This window comes from Ranitomeya variabilis, chromosome 1 (genome assembly GCF_051348905.1).
Source record: "Ranitomeya variabilis isolate aRanVar5 chromosome 1, aRanVar5.hap1, whole genome shotgun sequence".
Lineage (NCBI taxonomy): Eukaryota > Metazoa > Chordata > Amphibia > Anura > Dendrobatidae > Ranitomeya > Ranitomeya variabilis.
Window position 1 is genome coordinate 944962522 of NC_135232.1, and position 25934 is coordinate 944988455.

At 44.9% G+C, this 25934-nt stretch overlaps 1 protein-coding gene across 2 annotated transcripts in view; it reads right to left on the bottom strand.

Annotated features, from left to right (window-relative positions):
- The window catches only part of CLGN (calmegin), a 165673-nt gene that overhangs the window by 40479 nt on the left and 99260 nt on the right, over positions 1-25934 (bottom strand). For both annotated transcript variants that reach the window (XM_077279222.1, XM_077279216.1), the window contains exon 7: positions 3917-4109. In XM_077279222.1, coding sequence (XP_077135337.1) covers positions 3917-4109 — 193 coding nt within the window. The remainder of the gene's footprint in view (positions 1-3916; positions 4110-25934) is intronic.

Genomic DNA, 25934 nt, shown 5'->3' on the forward strand with positions numbered 1-25934 from the left:
ATCAGGGATAGCCAAGAAGTCGGTACACATGAGCAGCAATGTAGTTTAAAGGATCAGCGAGTAGCATGGTCAGGGATAGCCAAGGCGTTGGTACACAGGAGCAGCAATGTAATTTAAAGCCGCAGCATGTAGTGTAGTCAGGGATAGTCAAGGAGTCGGTACACAAGAGCAGCAATGTAGTTTAAAGGAGCAGTACGTAGCGTAGTCAGGGATATCCAGGGATCGGTACACGGAGCAGCAGTAGAATCTTGAGGATAAGCAGCAGGTAAAAGGAAGCTTGACTAGTGGCTGATAGGTTAATAATCTCAAAAGGAAAGGAATGCAATGCCAGGTTTAAATAGAATGTTCAATCAGGGCGGAGACAATCAGAAACAACACAAGTGTTAGGGTTAGCACGGAACTGTCCATCAAGCTTAATAGCTCACAGGGAAGAGCTGCCGCCTGGTGCACAAGAGCTGCTGGTTTCAAGTCCTGACACCTTTTTTCTCCACACATACCTTTGATCATTGTGGCCAAAGAATTCTATTTTAACCTCATGAGTCCACAGGACTTGTTACCAAAATGCATCAGGCTTGTTTGGATGTTCTTATGCATACTTCTGATGCTGAATTTATGGTGAGGATGCAGGACGATCAGTTTTCTTCTGATGACTCTTCCATGGAAGCCATAATTGTGCAGGTGTCTCTGTACAGTAGAGCAATGTACCACAACTTTAGAGTCAGCTAAATCTTTCTGAAGGTATTTTGCAGTCAAGTTGGGGTTCTGATTTACCTCTCTAGCAATCCCAGGAACAGCTCTCACTGAGATTTTGCTTAGTGTTCCAAATCTTATTTTGACCTCCACTGTTCATGTTAACTGCCATTTTTTAATTACATTTCAAACTGAGGAAAAGGCAACTAGAAAATGCTTTGCTATCTTCTTATAGTCTACTACTGGTTTGTCAGCCTCCACCACTTTCATTTTCAGAGTGTAAGGCAGCTGCCTAGAAGAACCTATGGCTGCTGTTTTTGGCACTTGGTTAGAGGATTGTTGTGAATTCTGTTGTGGGTTCTGCTCTTGGGCTCCCTCCGGTGGTTATAAGTGGTAGTGCTGCTGTTTGTCCTTCACAGCAGTCATCAGGTGCTTCCACTTTGGACGGGGCTATTTAGTCTGGCTTCACCCTTTAGTGAGTGCCAGCTGTCCATTGTTTTTCTGGAGGATTCACATCTCGGCTTGGTTTCTCCTGCTGGATTGTCCAAATCATCAAAGATAAGTCCTGGCTTTGTTTTTGCAGTCCACATGTGGTGGACTTTATAGTTCAGTGAATTTCTATGTTTTTTCTTGTCCAGCTTTGTCTGTGTAAGGATTTATTCAGCCAAGTTGGAAGCTCTGAGGTCGCAGAGTTACCCTCCATGCCTTTAGTTAGGTGTGGAGATTTTTGTATTCTCTGTGGTGGATTTTTGTAGTAATTTAATACTGACCGCACAGTACTCTGTCCTGTCTTTTCTTTCTAGGTAGCGTGGCCTCCTTTGCTAAATTCTGTTTTCAGTCTGCGTTTGTAATTTCCCTCTCCTCTCACAGTCAATATTTGTGGGGGGCTGTCTTTCCTTTGGGGATTTTCTCTGAGGCAAGATAGTTTTCCTGTTTCTTTCTTTAGGGGTAATTAGTCCTCCGGCTGTGACGGAGGTGTCGAGGGAGTGACAGGAACATCCCACGGCTACTTATAGTTGCGGTGTTAAGTTCAGGGTCTGCGGTCAGTATAGAGGCCACCTACTCCAGAGCTCGTCCATGCTGCTCCTAGGCCACCAGATCATAACAGAGGATGCTGGGTTTTTATAAAGCTGGGAAATTTGCATCACCTGGCCTTTCCTAATGATGATAGTGTACAAGCCATAACCCTAACAGACTAATTCATCCTTGGTCAAAGATATCTGAGCACACAAATCTCTAACGGTGCCCAAACTTTTGCATGAGCCCATTTTCCTTTTTGTAATTTTTAAAATGTAAAAAATGACTATATATACTGTGTATATATATATATATATATATATATATATATATATATATATATATATATATATATATACATATGCCTAAAATACAAAGGAAATGTGTCAGCTTTAACTTTTTAACTTTAGGCCTTTCAGAGATTATTTCATCTTCAACAGAAATTTTGACCAGGGGTGCCCACTATATGTGGCAGTTTGCTTAGGTCAGGAGACCTGGCAATCAGGCCAGATATTGACTAGCCATACTCTGATAATAAATCTGCAATATGACAACAGCCACTGATTAAAAGCAGCCAGCCTGTACTCTGCTGGTCGCGACTGCAGAACGGGAGACAAAACGTGAACTGTCAGCAACCCTGTTGAGTTATTCTTTGACTTGCTCCTCCTTTTAAGGAAACTGTAGTAAAAAATTGCAAATAATACAAATAATACAATTCTGCAAAATATTTGTTCAACTCACATGTCATATGCATGGAGGTATTCTCATCCAGAAACATTGCTTCTAGGGGACAAAATCTCTGTACATTCAGCACATAGCACAGGGGTGGGGAATCTTTTTTCTGCTAAGGGTCATTTGGATATTTTTACCATCCTTCAGGGGCCGTACAAATTCCGCCCACAAAGTGCATCCTGACTTTGGCACTGGTTTCAGGATGTAATCTTTCACTGCATGCCCTTCAGTGTTCATTAGTGAACACTGCATGGGTGTGCTAACAGAGCAAGAAATTAATGAGCTGCAAATAAACAAACAAATATCACTGGCGCTCGCCACTTGTGTCCGCTGAACAAATGGAAATGGACCAAGGAATCTCCCAGCTGCTGGTATCCACAGAAATTGCGCCCCTTCTGTAAGAAAACTAATACATATACCAACTGATACCGCGCTTGGGAAAAAAAGGGCAGGGAAAAAAACGAGAGCTGCCCCTAAATGTGAGAATATAGCCAGACTATGAATATGTGCAACAAAGAATGAAACTATCCACTGTATTTTATAACAAGTCAAATAGACAACTACTCATACTGTCAAGCTGCTTGCTCACTCACAAAAAATGCATGCACACCGGTATGTATATACACTTCCACAGGAGTAACCCAAAATGTCCGTTTACTAATAGGTTAATGACATTTGTGTGCTAGAATGACTATAGGAGACAATAGTTCTTACCATATGGAGGTGTAGTTGTGGGATGATGGCTATAGTACCGGGCTTTCGCCTCGCTGCTCGTAGTGGATACCGGAAATGGTGTGCGGCGCCTCACCGCTGCACGCAGCAGGTGTATAGGTAGGATAACCACCCACAGGTTATCCTACCTATACACCTGCCGCGTGCAGCGGTGAGGCGCCGCACACCATTTCCGGTATCCACTACGAGCAGCGAGGCGAAAGCCCGGTACTATAGCCATCATCCCACAACTACACCTCCATATGGTAAGAACTATTGTCTCCTATAGTCATTCTAGCACACAAATGTCATTAACCTATTAGTAAACGGACATTTTGGGTTACTCCTGTGGAAGTGTATATACATACCGGTGTGCATGCATTTTTTGTGAGTGAGCAAGCAGCTTGACAGTATGAGTAGTTGTCTATTTGACTTGTTATAAAATACAGTGGATAGTTTCATTCTTTGTTGCACATATTCATAGTCTGGCTATATTCTCACATTTAGGGGCAGCTCTCGTTTTTTTCCCTGCCCTTTTTTTCCCAAGCGCGGTATCAGTTGGTAAATTAATGAGCTGGTTGTAATCAAAATACACCTCCCTGCCCAAGAATGCGGTCCCTGAGAATCTGCTCGGGGGGCCTGATAAAAGGTCATTGAGGGCTGTAAATAGCCCTTGGGCCTGAGGTTCCCCACCCCTGATATCATCATCACTCCATGTACTATCATACATTCCTACAGCAGGACTTTGACTATGAGAATGACATACTCAGAGTGTAAAGATGTGTCTTCTTGTCAGTAAAGAATTTCTTCAGATCAATTTCAGGCCGTTTTGCATGTTTCTCATCATAATCTCCAATTATAGGGTTTTTATGTCTAAAGATGAAATGCAGTTTATAATCTTCTCCGCACTTATCTGGACCAAACATAATTGTATATGCGGTTCTGTCATGGAATTCTTCCTGTAAAGTGTAAAAGGGAAAAATAATTTTAGAAAAGAACTATTTATTAGTGATGTAAAGTACCATATAATACACATATAGTGCTACCTGCCAACTACTAGTGTTACACTGATCCCTACAATCACATAAATATTTTACCGGATTAATAAGGTTGTGCCTGAGTAGTAATCAGGGGTTTAAGCTAATGTCTGGAGTATGGGCAGGTTTGTACAACTCAATGGCGGCCATTAAGCGATTGGCTACATGTGTGCTGATCGGCAGTTATTTAGTACCTTGTTTAGACAGGTCGCCCCTGCTTACCATGCACACTTAATCAGTAACAGATCGTTTTGTGTTCATAGGCTGTCATTATTCTCAGCAACAAATGTACTGTTTACTCAGGAGGATATGCAAGTGCAGCGCCCCAGAGTTCTGGTCGTTGCAGTATTGTCGCTCTTCCACAAGGGGGAGTGATGGTACGTCTGATGGCACTAAAGGAGTTCACCTGACCAGGTATCACAGTCACACACTACACTTCACACTCCGGCCACCAGGGGGAGCAAAAGGTTCTATGTATTAGGCCACTCCTCACACTCTGGTAAAACTGGGAGTCGGATAGGAAGTTAGGGAGAAGCTGACTGGGTTTTGCCCAGGTAACATCTAGTGAGAGAGAGCGTTGCTTGGGAAGACTCAGAGAGGTCCCTGTCAGGGGTGGGATCCTGACAGTGGCCTAGCACGAGAGAGATCGTTACGGAGCCGTGCTTGCACCTCATTGCGGCGGCATCCTAAGAAAGGACACAAAGCAAAGTATATTGTGGAGAAGTGAGAAACGAGATCACAGCACAAAGGAGATAGAACCAGGAGGAGTCGTGCCCCAAGATCGGCAACATCCCTCTGAGGCGCGTAGCCGGCGCCCGGAACTCCGAGGGAGTAATAGGCTCTACGCATTACTTTGAACTACGGCAGGGCAGTTAACTCTAGGTTGGCTGTCTCACCTTTACACCTAATGAAGACAACGGAGGCAATTGTGGGAGAGGGGCGTCTCTAGGGTCCCTATAAAATAACTCCAGGCCTACCCCGTCATACGGGTGCATCCTATCCAAACCATCTGGGGGACGGAGAGAGAGAACAGAAACATACACGACAGTTGTGAGGACTATCCCGTGGTGCTCAGCAGGGAGGTACTACAACACAGGCGCTAGTAGGAAGGCTACTGATTTCCACCTGCAAAGGAAACTCTGGATGTACCTTCGGACCGGCTGGTCTCAGCCAGCCCTGTTAGCAGTGCTCTGGATTGTGGATGCCGAAGCCATCAGTAAAAAGGTAAAGAGACTGCAACCCTGTGTCCTCGTCATTTACTGCGACCTACACCATCACCATCTACTCATCAAGGGAAGCCCTGGGGACATACTTCACCTGTGGGAAGTTACACCATCTAGCTGCCATTCCATCACCCCAGCGGACCCCTAGCAGCGTCGGTCACCCTGACCGAATACCACAGGTGGCGTCACGAACACCTACACCTTTAATTGGGCGCCCCTTAGCAGGGCCACGGACCGGGTCGGGCCACCGTGACACCCCCAGAACCGAGACCGAGGGACCCGGTACCGAGTACCCCGCTGCCCTGCGTTTGGGGGCCGCTCCACAAGTAGCAGAATTACATATAATTTCACCCTAGGAAAGAGTGTTGTTAGTTTGTTAAAGAGAACCTGTCATCGGGATTTTGCAAAGTAAACTACAGACACTGTCAGGTTGGCGCTGTTATACGGATTAAAATGATACCTGGAGTGAAGAAATCCATCTTGTGGTTGTTTAATCTGCATTTGCAGTTTTCAGCTAATGATATGCTCGTGCTCCAGGGTGGCCTGTGGGGGGGTCTTCATGCGGTGCTCTGTTCACTTATTCATCTGTATGGGCTTATGACTGGTCACTTAACCTTCAGTGACTTGCCCCCTATTTTAAATATTGCAGTTTATATTGTGGGTTTTGAGAAAAAAAATTTAACTTCAGCATAACGGTGGCAGCAGCGGCGCAAGTGGAGCGCCCCCAGACGCAGGGCCGCGGGGTACTCAGTAACGGGCCTCTCTGTCTCAGTTCTGGGGTTGTCACGGTGGCTAGACCCGGTCCGTGACCCTGCTAAGGGGCGTCCAATGAAAGGTGTGATGATGGTGCGTGGTGCAGGTTGCGATGAATAACGAGGACACAGGGTTGCAGTCTCTTTACCTCTTTACTGAAGGCTTCAGGATCCTCAATCCAGAGTACTGCTAACAGGGCTGGCTGAGACCGGCCGGTCCGAAGGCACATCCAGAGTTTCCTTTGCAGGTGGAAATCAGTGCCTACCTTCTAGCGCCTGTGTGTTGTAGTACCTTCCCTGCTGAGCACCACGGGATAGTCCTCACAACTGTTGTGTCTGTTTCTGATGTTCTTCTCTCTCACAACTCGTATCTATTCTGATGTTCTTTCTCCGTCCGCCAGATGATATGGATAGGACGCACCCGTATGACGGGTAGGCCTGGAGTTCTTCCGGGACCCTAGCTTCGCCCCTCTCCCACAATTGCCCCCTATGTCTTCTTAGGTGATTTAGGTGAGACAGCCAACCTAAAATTAACTGTCCTGCCGCTATTTGAAGTATTGCTTGGAGCCTAATACTTCCTCGGCATTCCGGCCACCGGCTACGAGCCTCAGTAGGATGTTGCCTTGATCTTACGGCACGACTCCTGCTGGCTTTATCTCCTTTTTGCTGCGATCTCGTTTCTCACTTCTCCACAATAAACCTCGCTTCTTTTCCTTTCTTAGGATGCCACCGCATTCGAGTGCAGGCGCGGCTCCCTAACGTTCTGTTCTGTTCGCTAGGCCACTGTCAGGATCCCACCCCTGACAGAGACCTCCCGGAACCTTCCCCTGCAACACCCCCTGCCACAGGATGTTGCCTGGTCCCAACCCAGTCAGCTTCTGACTAACTTCCTATCCAGCCCTGTTGTGAACTGTGTTTCTTGGCTCCCTCTTGTGGTCACTGGCGGTATTACACTTGGATCATTTTTCTCCAGGTTGGTACCCACCTGGTTCGTTAGGCCTTGGGTGTTCCTATTTAGACTTCCTGGAAACTACAACCTTGTGCGCATTAAGCAGGGAGATGAATGGAAAACTGCGTTTAATACGCCCGAAGGTCATTTTGAGTACTTGGTGATGCCTTTTGGGCTTTCTAATGCTCCTTCAGTGTTTCAGTCTTTTATGCATGACATCTTCCGGAAGTATCTAGATAAATTTATGATTGTTTATCTGGATGATATTCTGTTTTTTTCTGATGATTGGGATTCTCATGTAAAGCAGGTCAGGATGGTGTTTCAGGTTATGCGTGATAATGCTTTGTTTGTGAAGGGCTCAAAGTGTCTCTTTGGAGTGCAGAAGGTTTCCTTTCTGGGTTTCATTTTCTCCCCTTCTACAGTAGAGATGGACCCAGTCAAGGTCTGAGCTATTCATGATTGGACTCAACCCACGTCTGTTAAGAGTCTTCAGAAGTTCTTGGGTTTTGCTAATTTCTACCGTCGTTTTATTGCTAATTTCTCTAGCGTTGTTAAACCTTTGACGGATATGACCAAGAAAGGTTCTGATGTGGCTAATTGGGCTCCGGCAGCCGTGGAGGCTTTCCGGGAGCTGAAGCGCCGGTTTACTTCGGCGCCTGTTTTGTGCCAGCCTGATGTCTCACTTCCCTTTCAGGTGGAAGTGGACGCTTCTGAGATCGGTGCAGGGGCTGTTTTGTCGCAGAAAGGCTCTGGTTGCTCTGTGATGAGACCTTGTGCTTTTTTTTCTAGGAAATTTTCGCCTGCGGAGCGGAACTATGATGTTGGTAATCGGGAGTTGTTGGCCATGAAGTGGGCATTTGAGAAGTGGCGTCATTGGCTCGAGGGAGCTAAGCATCGTGTGGTGGTCTTGACGGATCACAAAAATTTGATGTATCTCGAGTCTGCTAAGCGCCTGAATCCTAGACAGGCTCGTTGGTCGTTGTTTTTCTCCCGTTTTGACTTTGTGGTCTCGTACCTGCCTGGTTCAAAGAATGTGAAGGCCGATGCTCTTTCTAGGAGTTTTGTGCCTGTCTCTCCGGGAGTCTCAGAGCCAGCTGGTATTCTTAAAGAGGGAGTAATCTTGTCGGCCATTTCTCCTGATTTCCGTCGTGTGTTGCAGAGATTTCAGGCTGGTAGACCTGACCCTTGCCCACCTGATAGACTGTTTGTTCCTGATAAATGGACCAGCAGAGTTATCTCCGAGGTTCATTCCTCAGTGTTGGCGGGGCATCCTGGGATTTTTGGTACCAGAGATTTGGTGGCTAGGTCCTTTTGGTGGCCTTCCTTGTCGCGGGATGTGCGTTCTTTTGTGCAGTCCTGTGGGATTTGTGCTCGGGCTAAGCCTTGCTGTTCTCGTGCCAGCGGGTTGCTTTTGCCCTTGCCCGTCCCGAAGAGGCCCTGGACACACATTTCCATGGATTTCATTTCAGATCTTCCGGTGTCTCAAGGTATGTCTGTCATCTGGGTGGTGTGTGATCGCTTTTCCAAGATGGTCCATTTGGTGCCCTTGCCTAAGTTGCCTTCCTCTTCTGATCTGGTTCCTTTGTTCTTTCAGAATGTGGTTCGCTTGCATGGCATTCCTGAGAATATCGTGTCTGACAGAGGATCCCAGTTTGTGTCCAGATTCTGGCGATCTTTTTGTGCTAAGATGGGCATTGATTTGTCGTTTTCATCTGCCTTTCATCCTCAGACTAATGGCCAAACGGAGCGAACCAATCAGACGCTGGAGGCTTATTTGAGATGTTTTGTTTCTGCGGATCAGGATGATTGGGTGACCTTCTTGCCATTGGCTGAGTTTGCCCTCAATAATCGGGCTCGTTCCGCTACTTTGGTTTCGCCATTTTTCTGCAACTCTGGTTTTCATCCTCGTTTTTCCTCGGGTCATGTTGAACCTTCTGACTGTGCTGGGGTGGATTCCGTGGTGGATAGGTTGCAGCGGATTTGGAATCATGCGGTGGACAACTTGAAGTTGTCACAGGAGTAGGCTCTGCGTTTTGCCAACCGCCGCCGCGGTGTGGGTCCCCGACTTCGTGTTGGGGATTTGGTTTGGTTATCTTCTCGGTATGTCACTCTGAAGGTTTCCTCTCCTAAGTTTAAGCCTCGCTTTATTGGTCCTTATAAAATTTTGGAAGTCCTTAATCCGGTGTCTTTTCGTTTGGATCTTCCGGTGTCATTTGCCATTCACAATGTGTTCCATAGGTCTCTGTTACGGCGGTACGTTGTGCCTGTGGTTCCTGCTGTTGACCCTCCGGCTCCGGTCTTGGTTGAGGGCGAGTTGGAGTACGTGGTGGAGAAGATCTTGGATTCTCGTCTCTCTAGACAGAGGCTTCAGTATCTGGTCAAATGGAAGGGCTATGGTCAGGAGGATAATTCCTGGGTGGTCGCCTCTGATGTTCATGCGGCCGATTTGGTGCGTGCCTTTCACGCTGCTCATCCTGATCGCCCTGGTGGTCTTGGTGAGGGTTCGGTGACCCCTCCTTAAAGGGGGGGTACTGTTGTGAACTGTGTTTCTTGGCTCCCTCTTGTGGTCACTGGCGGTATTACACTTGGATCATTTTTCTCCAGGTTGGTACCCACCTGGTTCGTTAGGCCTTGGGTGTTCCTATTTAGACTTCCTGGAAACTCAGTCTAGTGCCTGGAATCGATGTAGTCAGTCTATGTCTGTTTGCTCCTGACTCCTGGTCTCCTGTTCTTTGCAAGATAAGCTAAGTCCTGCTTTCTTATTTTTGTTTATTCGCTTTGCTTCTATTTTGTTCCAGCTTGTTCATAATGTGATTCCTGATTTTTACTGGAAGCTCTAGGGGGCTGATATTTTCCCCCCACACCGTTAGTCGGTGCGGGGGTTCTTGGATTTTCAGCGTGGATATTTTTGTAGGGTTTTTGCTGACCGTATAAGTCTCCTTCCTATTTTCTGCTATTAATTAGTGGGCCTTTCTTTGCTAAATCTAGTTCATTCTTACGTTTGTCTTTTCTTCTTACCTCACCGTTATTATTTGTTGGGGGCTTGTATTATAACTTTGGGGTCCTTTCTCTTGAGGCAAGTGAGGTCTTATTTTCTCTGAAAGGGTTAGTTAGTTCTCCGGCTGGTGCGAGACGTCTAGAATCAACGTAGGTACGTTCCCCGGCTACTTCTAGTTGTTGTGCTAGGATTAGATATACGGTCAGCCAAGTTACCACCTCCCTATGAGCTGGTTTTTGTGTTTGCGGACTTAGCTGGAACTTCTGAGATCCTCTACCACTAGGATCATAACACAGCCCCCAGTTTTACCAGATTGTGAGGAGTGGCCTAATACATAGAACCCTTTGCTCCCCCTGGTGGCCAGAATGTGAAGTGTAAAGTGTGACTGTGATACCTGGTCACGTGAACTCCTTAAGTGCCATCAGACGTACCATCACTCCCCTTAGCGGCGGAGCGTCAGTACTGCAACGACCAGGACCATGGGGCGCTGCACTAGCACTGTAGCATTTATCGCTTACCAATAGATGCTACTGTGTATGCAGCAAATTTCTCTTTTTGCTCCAGCAAAATGGCGGCGGTGGCACATGTGCAGTAGCATCTATTGGCAAACGATAGATGCTACTGCGCAGACACCATTTTGCTGGAGGTAAAACATTTTTTCAAAGCCCACAATATAAACATAGTTTCTGCGTTCTTGAATTTTTTCCATTTACAGTGCTTACTGATCGGGTTAATTGTTTTGATATTTTGATAGATCGGACTTTTCTGAACATGGAGACATGACATACAGTGGGAGAAAAAAGTATTTAGGCAGCGACCAATTGTGCAAGTTCTCCCACTTAAAAAGAGAGAGGCCTATAATTGACATCATAGGTAGACCACAACTATGAGAGTCAAAATGAGAAAACAAATCCAGAAAATCACCTTGTCTGATTTGGCAAGATTTACTTTGCAAATTATGGTGGAAAATTAGTATTTGATCATTAACCCCTTCACCCCCGGAGCTTTTTCCGTTTTTCCGTTTTCGTTTTTCGCTCCCCTCCTTCCCAGAGCCATAACTTTTTTATTTTTCTGTCAATTTGGCCATGTGAGGGCTTATTTTTTGCGGGACGAGTTGTACTTTTGAATGACATCATTGGTTTTACCATGTCGTGTACTAGAAAACGGGAAAAAAATTCCAAGTGCAGTGAAATTGCAAAAAAAGTGCAATCCCACACTTGTTTTTTGCTTGCCTATTTTGCTAGGTTCACTAAATGCTAAAACTGACCTGCCATTATGATTCTCCAGGTCAGTACGAGTTCATAGACACCTAACATGACTAGGTTCTTTTTTACCTAAGTGGTGAAAAAAAATTCCAAACTTTGCAAAAAAATAAATAAATAAAATTGCGCCATTTTCCGATACCCGTAGCGTCTCCATTTTTCGTGATCTGGGGTCGGGTGAGGGCTTATTTTTTGCGTGCCGAGCTGGCATTTTTAATGATAGCATTTCGGTGCAGATACGTTCTTTTGATCGCCCGTTATTGCATTTTAATGCAATGTCGTGGCGACCAAAAAAACGTAAATCTGGCGTTTCGATTTTTTTTTTCATTACGCCGTTTAGCGATCAGGTTAATGCTTTTTTTTTATTGATAGATCGGGCGATTCTGAACACGGCGATACCAAATATGTGTAGGTTGGGCTTTTTTTTTATTGATTTATTTTGATTGGGGCGAAAGGGGGGTGATTTAAACTTTTATATTTTTTTTATTTTTTTCACATTTTTTTTTACTTTTTTTTTTAACTTTTACCATGCTTCTATAGCCTCCATGGGAGGCTAGAAGCAGGCACAGCCCGATCGGCTCTGCTACATAACAGCGATCATCAGATCGCTGTTATGTAGCTAAAATGCAGGTGTGCTGTGAGCGCCGACCACAGGGGGGCGCTCACAGCCACCGGCAATCAGTAACCATAGAGGTCTCCAGGACCTCTATGGTTACAATGGAGGAGCATCGCCGACCCCCGATCATGTGACAGGGGTCGGCGATGCGCTCATATCCGGCCGCACGGCCGGATGCGGTAGTTAAATGCCGCTGTCTGAGTTTGACAGCGGCATTTAACTAGTTAATAGCGGCGGGTGATCGCGATTTCACCCGCCGCTATTGCGCGCACATGTCAGCTGTAAAAAACAGCTGACATGTCGCGACTTTGATGTGCGCTCACCGCCGGAGCGCACATCAAAGCGGGGGTCCCGACATGTGACGTACTATTACGTCACATGTCGGGAAGGGGTTAAAAAAAGTTAATCTCAATATTTTGTTATATATCCTTTTTTGGCAATGACAGAGGTCAAACATTTTCTGTAAGTCTTCACAAGGCACAAGGTTGGCACACACTGTTGATGGTATGTTGGCCCATTCCTCTATGCAGATCTCCTCTAGAGCAGAGATGTTTTGGGCCTCTCGCTGGGCAACACGGACTTTCAACTTCTCCAAAGGTTTTCTTTGGGGTTGAGATCTGGAGACTGGCTAGGCCACTTCACGTCCTTCATATGCTTCTTACGAAGCCACTCCTTCATTGCCCTGGCGGTGTGCTTTGGATCATTATCATGCTGAAAGACCCATCCACGTTTCATCTTCAATGCTCTTCTGATGAAAGAAAGGTTTGCACTCAAAATCTCATAATACATGGCCCCATTCATTCTTTCATGTACACGGATTACTCGTCCTGGTCCTTTACAGAGAAACAGCCCCAAAGCATGATGTTGCCCCCTACATGCTTCACAGTAGGTATGGTGTTTTTGGATGCAACTCAGCATTCTATCTCCTCCAAACACGACGAGTTTTGCTTCTACCAAACAGTTCTACTTTGGTTTCATCAGACCATATGACCTTCTCCCAATGCTTCTGGATAATCTAAATGCTCTCTAGCAAACTTCAGAGGGCCCAGACATGTACTGGCTTAAGCAGGGGGACACGTCTGGCACTGCAGGATCTGAGTCCCTGGCGGCGTAGTGTGTTAGTGATGGTAGCCTTTGAAACGGTGGTCCCAGCTCTATGCAGGTCATTAACTAAAGCTAATATCCATTTAAATTGTGTAGTTTCTGGTTCCTTTTCATTGTATAGGGGCATCCGACATGGTTGTCTCTTGTCCCCTGCCTTTTTTACATTAGCAATGGAGCCCTTGGCTATTCGAATTACATTTGATCAATTTTTTAAGGGAGTAAGGCATAAATCAGGAGGGGATTAACTGGCACTATATGCAGATGACCTACTACTATTTGTTTCCTCCCCGGATTCCACAATGGAATGGGGGTTATTCTGGTCTATTGATAAATTGGTAAAAATCCTATATGATATGTCTTTCCTCTAATAGAACTAATCTTGGTGGCTAAGTGATTCAGGGTATTCATGTGGTAGACCATTTTAAATATCTGGGAATAGTGATGTCCAAGAACCCTTTGGAGATGATTTCTCTGAACATATCTCCACTGATCCCACTATTTTGAGACAAATTCAGATTATGGGGGGCCCATCCTTTATCGGTGGCAAGTAGAATCAATTTGATTAAAATGGTTATCCAACCTGTCTATACAGTATATTCTCCAACATATTTTTATTTGGAATCCAAGATCATTCTTTAAACACTAGATAGGCTCCTTTGTTTGGGGATCTTCTACTTGCAAAATTGCAAAAACCTAAGGAGATGGCTGGTATTGCTCAGATATATTTTTGGATTATGTATCAGTACAACTTACAGTAAGCAGTTAAGATCTTGGACTCTATTTTAAAAGATTACAAATCCTGAGAGATACTGCAGCAGAGTATGGAGAAAATATATATGCAAGTTGATACCCCCTTGAAATCACTGTCATGCGTAAACATACAATATCGCATTTTCTAACACTTCAGGAATTTTGGTCATGGAAAAAGACGGGTATAGTGTTTATTAGCCGACTAGTTCAAGACAAAGGTTTTTGCACTTTTGCCCAAATGCAAACTAAGTTTCAGCTTCCAAATTCACACTTCTTTAAATTTCTTCAGATCAGGCATGTCTTTCAAGTCCAATTTTCCGGTTGTGAAAATTTTTTGCTTCTTTTCCTTTGATTGGAATACTAGATCTCAGACACGGGGGGCTTAATTTCTAAATTGTACTCCTTACTCATGCATGCTAAAGGACGGAAAAACACCAGGTAATTCTAGACAAATGGAAATCAAAAGATACTTTATACCTACAGATCAGTGATGGCGAACCTTTTAGAGACTGAGAGCCGAAACAGCAACCCAAAACCCACTTATTTATCAGAAAGTGCCAAAACGACAATTTAACATCACATCACAGAAGACTTGCAAAATACTCCCCCTTACAAACACACACAAACACTACGCCTCTGCAAAATACACACACACAGCCCCTCTGCAAAATATATATACACACACACTATAAATATATATATACACAATATATATATATATATATATATATATATATATATATATATATATACACTCACCGGCCACTTTATTAGGTACACCTGTCCAACTTCTTGTTAACACTTAATTTCTAATCAGCCAATCACATGGCGGCAACTCAGTGCATTTAGGCATGTAGACATGGTCAAGACAATCTCCTGCAGTTCAAACCGAGCATCAGTATGGGGAAGAAAGGTGATTTGAGTGCCTTTGAACGTGGCATGGTTGTTGGTGCCAGAAGGGCTGGTCTGAGTATTTCAGAAACTGCTGATCTACTGGGATTTTCACGCACAACCATCTCTAGGGTTTACAGAGAATGGTCCGAAAAAGAAAAAAAATCCAGTGAGCGGCAGGGCAGTTCTGTGGGCGGAAATGCCTTGTTGATGCCAGAGGTCAGAGGAGAATGGGCAGACTGGTTCGAGCTGATAGAAAGGCAACAGTGACTCAAATCGCCACCCGTTACAACCAAGGTAGGCCTAAGAGCATCTCTGAACGCACAGTGCGTCGAACTTTGAGGCAGATGGGCTACAGCAGCAGAAGACCACACCGGGTACCACTCCTTTCAGCTAAGAACAGGAAACTGAGGCTACAATTTGTACAAGCTCATCGAAATTGGACAGTAGAAGATTGGAAAAACGTTGCTTGGTCTGATGAGTCTCGATTTCTGCTGCGACATTCGGATGGTAGGGTCAGAATTTGGCGTAAACAACATGAAAGCATGGATCCATCCTGCCTTGTATGGAGCATCTTTGGGATGTGCAGCCGACAAATCTGCGGCAACTGTGTGATGCCATCATGTCAATATGGACCAAAATCTCTGAGGAATGCTTCCAGCACCTTGTTGAATCTATGCCACGAAGAATTGAGGCAGTTCTGAAGGCAAAAGGGGGTCCAACCCGTTACTAGCATGGTGTACCTAATAAAGTGGCCGGTGAGTGTATATATATATATATATATATATATATATATATATATATATATATATATATATTTTTTTTTTTTTTTTACAGTACAGACCAAAAGTTTGGACACACCTCCTTTAAAGATTATTCTGTATTTTCACGACTATGAAAGATGTAAATTCACACTGAAGGCATCAAAACTATGAATTAACACATGTGGAATTATATACTTAACAAAAAAGTGTGAAACAACTGAAATTATGTCTTATATTCTAGGTTCTTCAAAGTAGCCACCTTTTGCTTTGATGACTGCTTTGCACACTCTTGGCATTCTTTTGATGAGCTTCAAGAGGTAGTCACCAGGAATGGTCTTCCAACAATCTTGAAGGAGTTCCCAGAGATGCTTAGCACTTGTTGACCCTTTTGCCTTCATTCTGCAGTCCAGCTCACCCCAAACCATCTCGTTTGGGTTCAGGTCTGGTGACTGTGGAGGCCAGGTCATCTGGCGTTGCACCCCATCGCTCTCCTTCTTGGTCAAATAGCCCTTACACAGTCTGGAGGTGTGTTTGGGGTCATTGTCCTGTTGAAAATGATGGTCCAACTAAACACAAACCGGATGGAATAGTATGCCGCTGCAAGATGCTATGGTAGCCATGCTGGTTCAGTATGCCTTCAATTTTGAATAAATCTCCAACAGTGTCACCAGCAAAGGACCCCCCCATCACACCACCTCCTCCATGCTTCACGGTGGGAACCAGGCATGTAGAGTCCATCCGTTCACCTTTTCTGTGTTGCACAAAGACACGGTGGTTGGAAACAAAGATCTCAAATTTGGACTCATCAGACCAAAGCACAGATTTCCACTGGTCTAATGTCCATTCCTTGTGTTCTTTAGCCCAAACAAATCTCTTCTGCTTGTTGCCTGTCCTTAGCAGTGGTTTACTAGCAGCTATTTTACCATGAAGGCCTGCTGCACAAAGTCTCCTCTTAACAGTTGTTGTAGAGATGTGTCTGCTGCTAAAACTCTATGTGGCATTGACCTGGTCTCTAATCTGAGCTGCTGTTAACCTGCAATTTCTGAGGCTGGTGACTCGGATAAACATCCTCAGAAGCAGAGGTGACTCTTGGTCTTCCTTTCCTGGGGCGGTCCTCATGTGAGCCTGGTTCTTTGTAGCGCTTGATGGTTTTTGACACTGCACTTGGGGACACTTTCAAAGTTTGCCCAATTTTTCAGATAGACTGACCTTCATTTCTTAAAGTAATGATGGCCACTCGTTTTTCTTTACTTAGCTGCTTTATTCTTTCCATAATACAAATTCTAACAGTCTATTCAGTAGGACTATCAGCTGTGTATCCACCAGACTTCTGCACAACACAACTGATGGTCCCAACCCCATTTATAAGGTAAGAAATTCCACTTATTAAACCTGACAGGGCACACCTGTGAATTGAAAACCATTCCCGGTGACTACCTCTTGAAGCTCATCAAGAGAATACCAAGAGTGTGCAAAGCAGTCATCAAAGCAAAAAGGTGGCTACTTTGAAGAACTGTTGTGAACTCTATTACTGGGCTCCCTCTTGTGGTCACAAGTGGTACTGTGTGAGTGCTGTCTTTCTGCAGCTTTGTGACTGGCATCAGCTGTCTCGTTATCTGTGGGCTGGTTTTCTATTTAAGCTCACTTGGACTCTCAGTCTATGCCTGCTGTCAATGTATTCAGTGCTATTCTGATTCCTTCTGACTACCTTGCTCCCCGTCTCTTCAAGAGAAGCTAAGTTTCCGTTTTGTTCATTTTTTGATCATCAGTGTTCTATATGTTTCTTGTCCAGCTTGCTAATATGTGATTTCCCAGCTTGCTGGTAGCTCTGGGGGGCTGAGTTTCTCCCCCCACACCGTTAGTTGGTGTGGGGGTTCTTGAATTCTCAGCGTGGATATTTTGGTAGGGTTTTTTACTGACCGCACAGTTCGCTATCTGTCTTCTGCTATCTAGTATTAGCGGGCCTCATTTGCTGAATCTGTTTTCATTCCTACGTTTGTCTTTTCTCCTTACCTCACCGTTATTATTTGTTGGGGGCTTCCTATATCTTTGGGGTTATTTCTCTTGAGGCAAGTGAGGTCTTGCTTTCTCTTTAGGGGTAGTCAGTTTCTCAGGCTGCGTCGAGACGTCCAGGAATTTAGGCACGTTCACCGGCTACCTTTAGTGTGTTTGTTAGGATCAGGTTTTGCGGTAAGTCCAGTTACCACCTCCCTAGAGCTCGTGTCTATGTTTAGTTACTTAGCTAGTATTTCCTGTGATCCCCAGCCACTGGGATCATAACAGTACAGCAGGCCCAAAAAAGTGTTTAATGCATCGCATGAAGTGGGATAAAAGAAGTCCTGAGTACAATTTTTTTTTTTTCCCTCCTTTGCTGCAGTCTGTCTAGCTTCTCTCATCCCCTTAATCTCTGGGTGGTTTTGAACTCAGCTGCAGACATGGATATTCAGAGTCTGACTTCTAGTGTGGATCATCTTGCTGCAAAGGTGCAAAATATTCAGGATTTTGTTGTTCATAGCCCTATGTCTGAGCCAAAGATACCTATTCCTGAGTTGTTTTCTGGAGATAGATCTAGGTTTATGAATTTTAGGAATAATTGTAAATTGTTTCTATCTTTGAGACCTCGTTCCTCTGGTGATTCCGCTCAGCAAGTTAAAATTGTTATCTCCTTGTTACGCGGCGACCCTCAAGATTGGGCTTTCTCTCTGGCGCCAGGAGATCCTGCATTGCTGAATGTGGATGCGTTTTTTCTGGCGCTTGGACTGCTTTATGAGGAACCTAATCTTGAGAACCAGGCAGAAAAGGCTTTGCTGGCTATCTCTCAAGGTCAGGATGAAGCTGAGGTGTACTGTCAAAAATTTCGGAAATGGTCAGTGCTTACTCAATGGAATGAGTATGCCCTGGCTGCAAATTTCAGAGAAGGTCTTTCTGAAGCCATTAAGAATGTTATGGTGGGGTTCCCCACGCCTGCAAGTCTGAGTGATTCAATGGCTTTGGCCATTCAGATTGATCGGCGTTTGCGGGAGCGCAAATCTGCGCATCCTCTGGCGGTGTTCTCTGAACAGAGACCTGAGTCAATGCAATGTGACAGAATTCTGACTAGAATTGAGCGACAAAGTCATAGACGTCAAAATGGGTTGTGCTTTTACTGTGGTGATTCTACTCATGTTATCTCAGCATGCTCTAAGCGCTTAAAAAAAATCGCTAAACCTGTCACCATTGGTACTATACAGCCTAAGTTCATTTTGTCTGTTACTTTAATCTGTTTTTTGTCATCCTACTCGGTTATGGCTTTTGTGGATTCAGGTGCTGCCCTGAATCTTATGGATTTGTCGTTTGCCAAGCGCTGTGGTTTTGTTCTGGAGCCTTTGGAATTTCCTATTCCACTGAGGGGAATAGTTGCTACGCCATTGGCTGAGAATAAGCCTCAGTATTGGACTAAAGTGACCATGTGCATGACTCCTGTACATCAGGAGGTGATTCGCTTTCTTGTGCTGCATAATTTGCATGATGTTGTAGTTTTGGGTCTGCCATGGCTGCAGGCCCATAATCCAGTTCTGGATTGGAAAGCTATGTCTGTGTCAAGTTGGGGTTGTCAGGGGATTTATGGCGATGTCCCTTTGGTGTCAATTGCTTCTTCCACTCCTTCTGAGGTCCCTGAGTTTTTGTCGGGCTACCAGGATGTATTTGATGAGCCCAGATCCGGTGCCCTGCCTCCTCATAGGGATTGTGATTGTGCTATAAATTTGATTCCTGGCAGTAAGTTCCCTAAGGGACGACTTTTTAATTTGTCTATACCAGAACATGCCGCGATGCGGAGTTATATAAAGGAGTCTTTGGCGAAGGGACATATTCGCCCATCCTCCTCCCCTCTTGGTGCAGGATTCTTTTTTGTGGCCAAGAAGGATGGCTCTCTGAGACCTTGTATAGATTATCATCTTCTAAATAAAATCACGGTCAAATTTCAGTATCCTTTGCCATTATTGTCTGATCTGTTTGCGCGGATTAAGGGATCCAGTTGGTTCACCAAGATAGATCTTCGTGGTGCGTATAACCTTGTGCGTATCAAGCAGGGGGACGAATGGAAAACAGCATTTAATACGCCCGAAGGCCATTTTGAGTACTTGGTGATGCCTTTTGGACTCTCTAATGCTCCTTCTGTGTTTCAGTCCTTCATGCATGACATTTTCTGAGAATATCTGGATAAATTAATGATTGTGTATCTGGATGACATTTTGGTCTTTTCTAATGATTGGGAGTCCCATGTGAAGCAGGTCAGGATGGTGTTTCAGGTCCTGCGTGCTAATGCTTTATTTGTGAAGGGCTCAAAATGTCTCTTCGGAGTACAGAAGGTTTCCTTTTTGGGTTTTATTTTTTCTCCTTCTACTATTGAGATGGACCCAGTCAAGGTCCAGGCTATTCATGACTGGACTCAGCCTACATCTGTTAAGAGTCTTCAGAAGTTCTTGGGTTTTGCTAATTTTTACCGTCGCTTCATCGCTAATTTTTCTGGCGTGGTTAAGCCCTTGACGGATTTGACCAAGAAAGGTTCTGATGTGACTAATTGGTCTCCTGCGGCAGTGGAAGCCTTTCGGGAGCTGAAGCGCCGGTTTTCTTCAGCTCCAGTCTTATGTCAGCCTGATGTCTCTCTTCCTTTCCAGGTCGAGGTGGATGCTTCTGAGATTGGAGCAGGGGCTGTTTTGTCGCAGAGAAGCTCTGATGGCTCTGTGATGAAGCCTTGTGCCTTCTTTTCAAGAAAGTTTTCGCCTGCCGAGCGGAATTATGATGTTGGTAATCGGGAGTTGTTGGCTATGAAGTGGGCATTTGAAGAGTGGCAACATTGGCTCGAGGGAGCTAGGCATCGTGTGGTGGTCTTGACTGATCACAAAAATCTGATTTATCTCGAGTCTGACAAGCGCCTGAATCCTAGACAGGCTTGTTGGTCGTTGTTTTTCTCCCGTTTCGATTTCGTGGTCTCGTACCTGCCTGGTTCGAAGAACGTGAAGGCTGATGCCCTTTCTAGGAGTTTTGTGCCTGACTCTCCGGGAGTTTCAGAGCCGGCTGGTATCCTCAAAGAGGGAGTGATTTTGTCTGCCATTTCCCCAGATTTGCGACGAGTGCTGCAGAAATTTCAGGCTGATAGACCTGACCGTTGCCCACCAGAGAGACTGTTTGTCCCAGATAGATGGACCAGCAGAGTTATTTCCGAGGTTCATTCTTCGGTGTTGGCAGGTCATCCTGGGATTTTTGGTACCAGAGATTTGGTGGCTAGGTCCTTCTGGTGGCCTTCCTTGTCGCGGGATGTGCGTTCCTTTGTGCAGTCCTGTGGGATTTGTGCTCGGGCTAAGCCTTGCTGTTCTCGTGCCAGCGGTTTGCTTTTGCCTTTGCCTGTCCCGAAGAGGCCTTGGACGCACATTTCCATGGATTTTATTTCAGATCTTCCAGTATCTCAGAGAATGTCTGTCATCTGGGTGGTGTGTGATCGTTTTTCCAAAATGGTCCATTTGGTGCCCTTGCCTAAGTTGCCTTCCTCCTCCGATTTGGTTCCTTTATTTTTTCAGAATGTGGTTCGCTTGCACGGCATCCCTGAAAATATTGTGTCTGACAGAGGATCCCAGTTTGTGTCCAGATTTTGGCGGATTTTTTGTGCTAAGATGGGCATTGATTTGTCTTTTTCGTCGGCCTTCCATCCTCAGACGAATGGCCAAACCGAGCGAACTAATCAGACGTTGGAAACTTATTTGAGATGTTTTGTTTCTGCTGATCAGGATGATTGGGTGACTTTTTTGCCATTGGCCGAGTTTGCCCTTAATAATCGGGCTAGTTCTGCTACTTTGGTTTCGCCTTTTTTCTGCAATTCTGGTTTTCATCCTCGTTTTTCCTCGGGTCAGGTTGAGCCTTCTGACTGTCCGGGGGTGGATTCTGTGGTGGATAGGTTGCAGCAGATTTGGAACCATGTGGCGGACAATTTGAAGTTGTCACAGGAGAAGGCTCAGCGCTTTGCCAACCGCCGTCGCGGTGTTGGTCCCCGACTTCGTGTTGGGGATTTGGTATGGCTGTCTTCTCGGTATGTTCCTATGAAGGTTTCCTCTCCTAAATTCAAGCCTCGCTTCATCGGTCCTTATAAGATTTTGGAAATCCTTAACCCGGTGTCTTTTCGTTTGGACCTCCCAGCATCGTTTGCCATTCATAATGTGTTCCATAGGTCTTTGTTGCGGAGGTATGTGGTGCCTGTGGTTCCTTCTGTTGAGCCTCCTGCTCCGGTGCTGGTTGAGGGCGAATTGGAGTACGTGGTGGAGAAGATCTTGGATTCTCGTATTTCCAGACGGAGGCTTCAGTATTTAGTTAAGTGGAAGGGCTATGGTCAGGAGGATAATTCCTGGGTTGTCGCCTGTGATGTCCATGCGGCCGATTTGGTTCGTGCCTTCCATGCGGCTCATTCTGATCGCCCTGGGGGTCTTGATGAGGGTTCGGTGACCCCTCCTCAAGGGGGGGTACTGTTGTGAACTCTATTTCTGGGCTCCCTCTTGTGGTCACAAGTGGTACTGTGTGAGTGCTGTCTTTCTGCAGCTTTGTGACTGGCATCAGCTGTCTCGTTATCTGTGGGCTGGTTTTCTATTTAAGCTCACTTGGACTCTCAGTCTATGCCTGCTGTCAATGTATTCAGTGCTATTCTGATTCCTTCTGACTACCTTGCTCCCAGTCTCTTCAAGAGAAGCTAAGTTTCCGTTTTGTTCATTTTTTGATCATCAGTGTTCTATATGTTTCTTGTCCAGCTTGCTAATATGTGATTTCCCAGCTTGCTGGTAGCTCTGGGGGGCTGAGTTTCTCCCCCCACACCGTTAGTTGGTGTGGGGGTTCTTGAATTCTCAGCGTGAATATTTTGGTAGGGTTTTTTACTGACCGCACAGTTCGCTATCTGTCTTCTGCTATCTAGTATTAGCGGGCCTCATTTGCTGAATCTGTTTTCATTCCTACGTTTGTCTTTTCTCCTTACCTCACCGTTATTATTTGTTGGGGGCTTCCTATATCTTTGGGGTTATTTCTCTTGAGGCAAGTGAGGTCTTGCTTTCTCTTTAGGGGTAGTCAGTTTCTCAGGCTGCGTCGAGACGTCCAGGAATTTAGGCACGTTCACCGGCTACCTTTAGTGTGTTTGTTAGGATCAGGTTTTGCGGTCAGTCCAGTTACCACCTCCCTAGAGCTCGTGTCTATGTTTAGTTACTTAGCTAGTATTTCCTGTGATCCCCAGCCACTGGGATCATAACAAAGAACCTAGAATATAAGACATATTTTCAGTTGTTTCACACTTTTTTAAGTATATAATTCCACATGTGTTAATTCATAGTTTTGATGCCTTCAGTGTGAATGTACAATTTTCGTAGTCATGAAAATACAGAAAAATCTTTAAATGAGAAGGTGTCCAAACTTTTGGTCTGTACTGTATATATACACACTGCCCCTTAGCAAAACATAAACACACACTGCCCCACAACAAAATACACACACACTCATACACACACACACATACACACACACACACACACACACACACACACACAGCCACTATGCAAAATGCGCACACACTCACACACACTGCCTCTTTGCGAAATATATATATATATATATATATATATATATATATATATATATACACACTGTCCCTCTGTAAGACATACATACACACACAGCCCCTCTGCAAAAAAAAAATATATACACACACACACTGCCCTTCTGCAAAAAAATATACACACACATTGCTCCTCTGCACAAGATATACACAGAGACACACACACGCTGACCCTCTGCTCTTTCAGCAAAATGGACTACAAGGCTAAGGAAAAGTCTTGGCTAAACCAAATCGAACAGGTGTTTGGTGGAGAAACTGAAGATTTGTAGCTGTCTGATAGTTTTAGTTGGGATAGCCAGTTCTCCAATATTAAGTTTGTACTGGTTAAACGTAGGAAAATATGGTGGAACCATGCTTTTTTAGAGAACTATAAATCTCATAAACTTATTCCAAGGGGATTACGTGTGAGGGTTATCCATGCCTTTCCAGTGGAGGATGAGCTGATCATCTTAATGTGGGAGGAGGCATGCAGCAATTGTTCCTTTTCTCTCATGCAGTTCATTGTTTTGAACTCTAAATCAATTTACAGTTTGGATCTTCTGATTGATACTGCACTTACTGACTTAAGATCCAAATGCCCCACTGATACAACGTGTGTTCCTTTGGAAAAAACATCAACCTCAGCTTCTCTCATACAACGTACTCCTTCTATTACCTCTTTGCCCTCCATGAGTGAGCAGCCGGATACTGCCTCCACCACTATGGCTACTCGTTCAGGTGCCGGTAATAGAAAAACACATGATTGCAATTACCATCCCTATAGAAGACACAATCTTAGGTTTCCTGAACAAACAAAAAGGGACAATAAGGTAATTAATTTAAGTGAACACAAGATTTTACAGGCTGATCTGTCATTACTTAGTATGGGGCTTTCTTTCTCTCCATCTGCTGGATTTGATATGTTTCTGGCAATTAATTCATATTTTCGCATGCTTAATGTTGATAAAAAAAACATTTCCATGATGGTAATCTGCTTACTTTATTCCCCACAAAGGAGGAACAATCTGCACTGAGGATTCTTGAAGATCTATCCATTGAGCATCATACCTCTGATGGAGGTAAGATACCTCCTTCGATTCGTCCACGTTCCAAGAAATTCCCCCCTCATTCCACCTGCGCCAAAGTGGATTTACTCGTTCAAATTGTCACTAAAGATTTTTTGAAAATACCTAAATCTTTTCAAGGTGATAATCTTACAAGAGAGGAATGTGAGCGGTTGCAATCACTCCCAGATGTGGTGCTGAAGCCGGCAGATAAGGGGAGCAATATAGTCATTGTTAGGGCTAGCGGAACGCACCAAATAATAAGAAAGATAGAATAAGGTGCGTTCGCAGCCCGGGGTCCACCGTGCAGAGATGGAACCTGCTGCCAAGTAATGACGGACTATATGGCGGTACAATGTGAATACACACACGGGTTAACTTCACCCTGTGTGAAGGAAGCGAACCCTGTTAAGTCACAGGGCCGCGGTACCGCACACAAGAGCGCAAGCAAGGAGTCACCGAGCTCAGTCCCGAGACTTGGGATCCGAGTCCGTCTAGACCACTTGCGCTCGACACCGCTAATGGGGTGTCCGCGTAACCAAAATAATAATTAAAGCTGCACGAGAGTGCGTGCGGTGCCACACTGGCGGACGCCACTAACCACCCAGGCTTGGGTCAGGAAAGCGCTGAAAGCGCACGGCGCCACACTGGCAGTCACAGCAATTAGACACTGTATGGTGTGTTACGTGCTGATGGCTAGGTCGGGCGCTAGATAGCAATCATCCACCTTCCGCGAGCAGTCGCCAGCACTGACTTCAATGGCAGAAGCCGGAAAAGCAGCAGTAACTCTTTGTACAGAGTGGGACTGAGCAAGACGCTGGGACCAACGTCTCCGCTGAGCAGACTCCACTGCGGCTGGAGAAGAATGGGAGACCGCAGCGGAGATGGTTCGAGATTCCCCCTGTGCAGAGGCGGGAACTCAACACCTAACAGTCATCTGGCCAACAATAATGTATGTATGAGAAGGAAGCTTTTCGTCAACTGAATAACAAAATGTTATAAAAAGCTTACCTTCAACCCCTTATCTGCCTACGTGTCACAACTAAACTCTATTCTAACTAAACCAGTTGAGAATGATGTGATTGAGAAGGAATTGGCTTCAGCACTCGCTATCTTGGAACCCACGATTCCTACTCTATATCTTGCCTAATATCCACAAGGACAATCATTGTCCACCAGGATGCTCTATTATTTCAGGAGCAGGGAATTTCTTGGAATATGTCAATCGATGGATTGATTCGATCTTACTTCTTGTTGAAAGTCTCCCTTCTTTCCTCAAGGATAAACGTGCATTACTGAGAAGGATTGATGATTTACATATTGATCGGGATGCCATATTGGTGACAGTGAATGTGGAGTCCCTGTACACCAATATTATACATTCTGATGGCCAATTGGCCACTAAACCCTTTCTTAATATATCTAATCTTCCTATCAACCTTCAGGATTTATACTGTGTTCCAAATTATTATGTACAAAGAGTTTAGGAGTGATAAGGTTAGAATTTTTTTTGTTTGTCATTTAAACTCATTGATGGTGATGTGTGTCAGGGCTCTTTATATCACTGAAAGCAATTGCAGATACCTGTGCAAATTAATTTGGCAGGTGTGTCCAAATAAAGGCAAGACTACTTAAGAAGGCTGTTCCACATTATTAAGCAGCCTACATTTTTTGCCAAAATGGGAAAGAAAACGGATGTGTCGGCTGCTGAGAATTGTGGAGTATTTAGGTCAAGGCATGACTACAATCAACATTGCCAAGACACTTCATC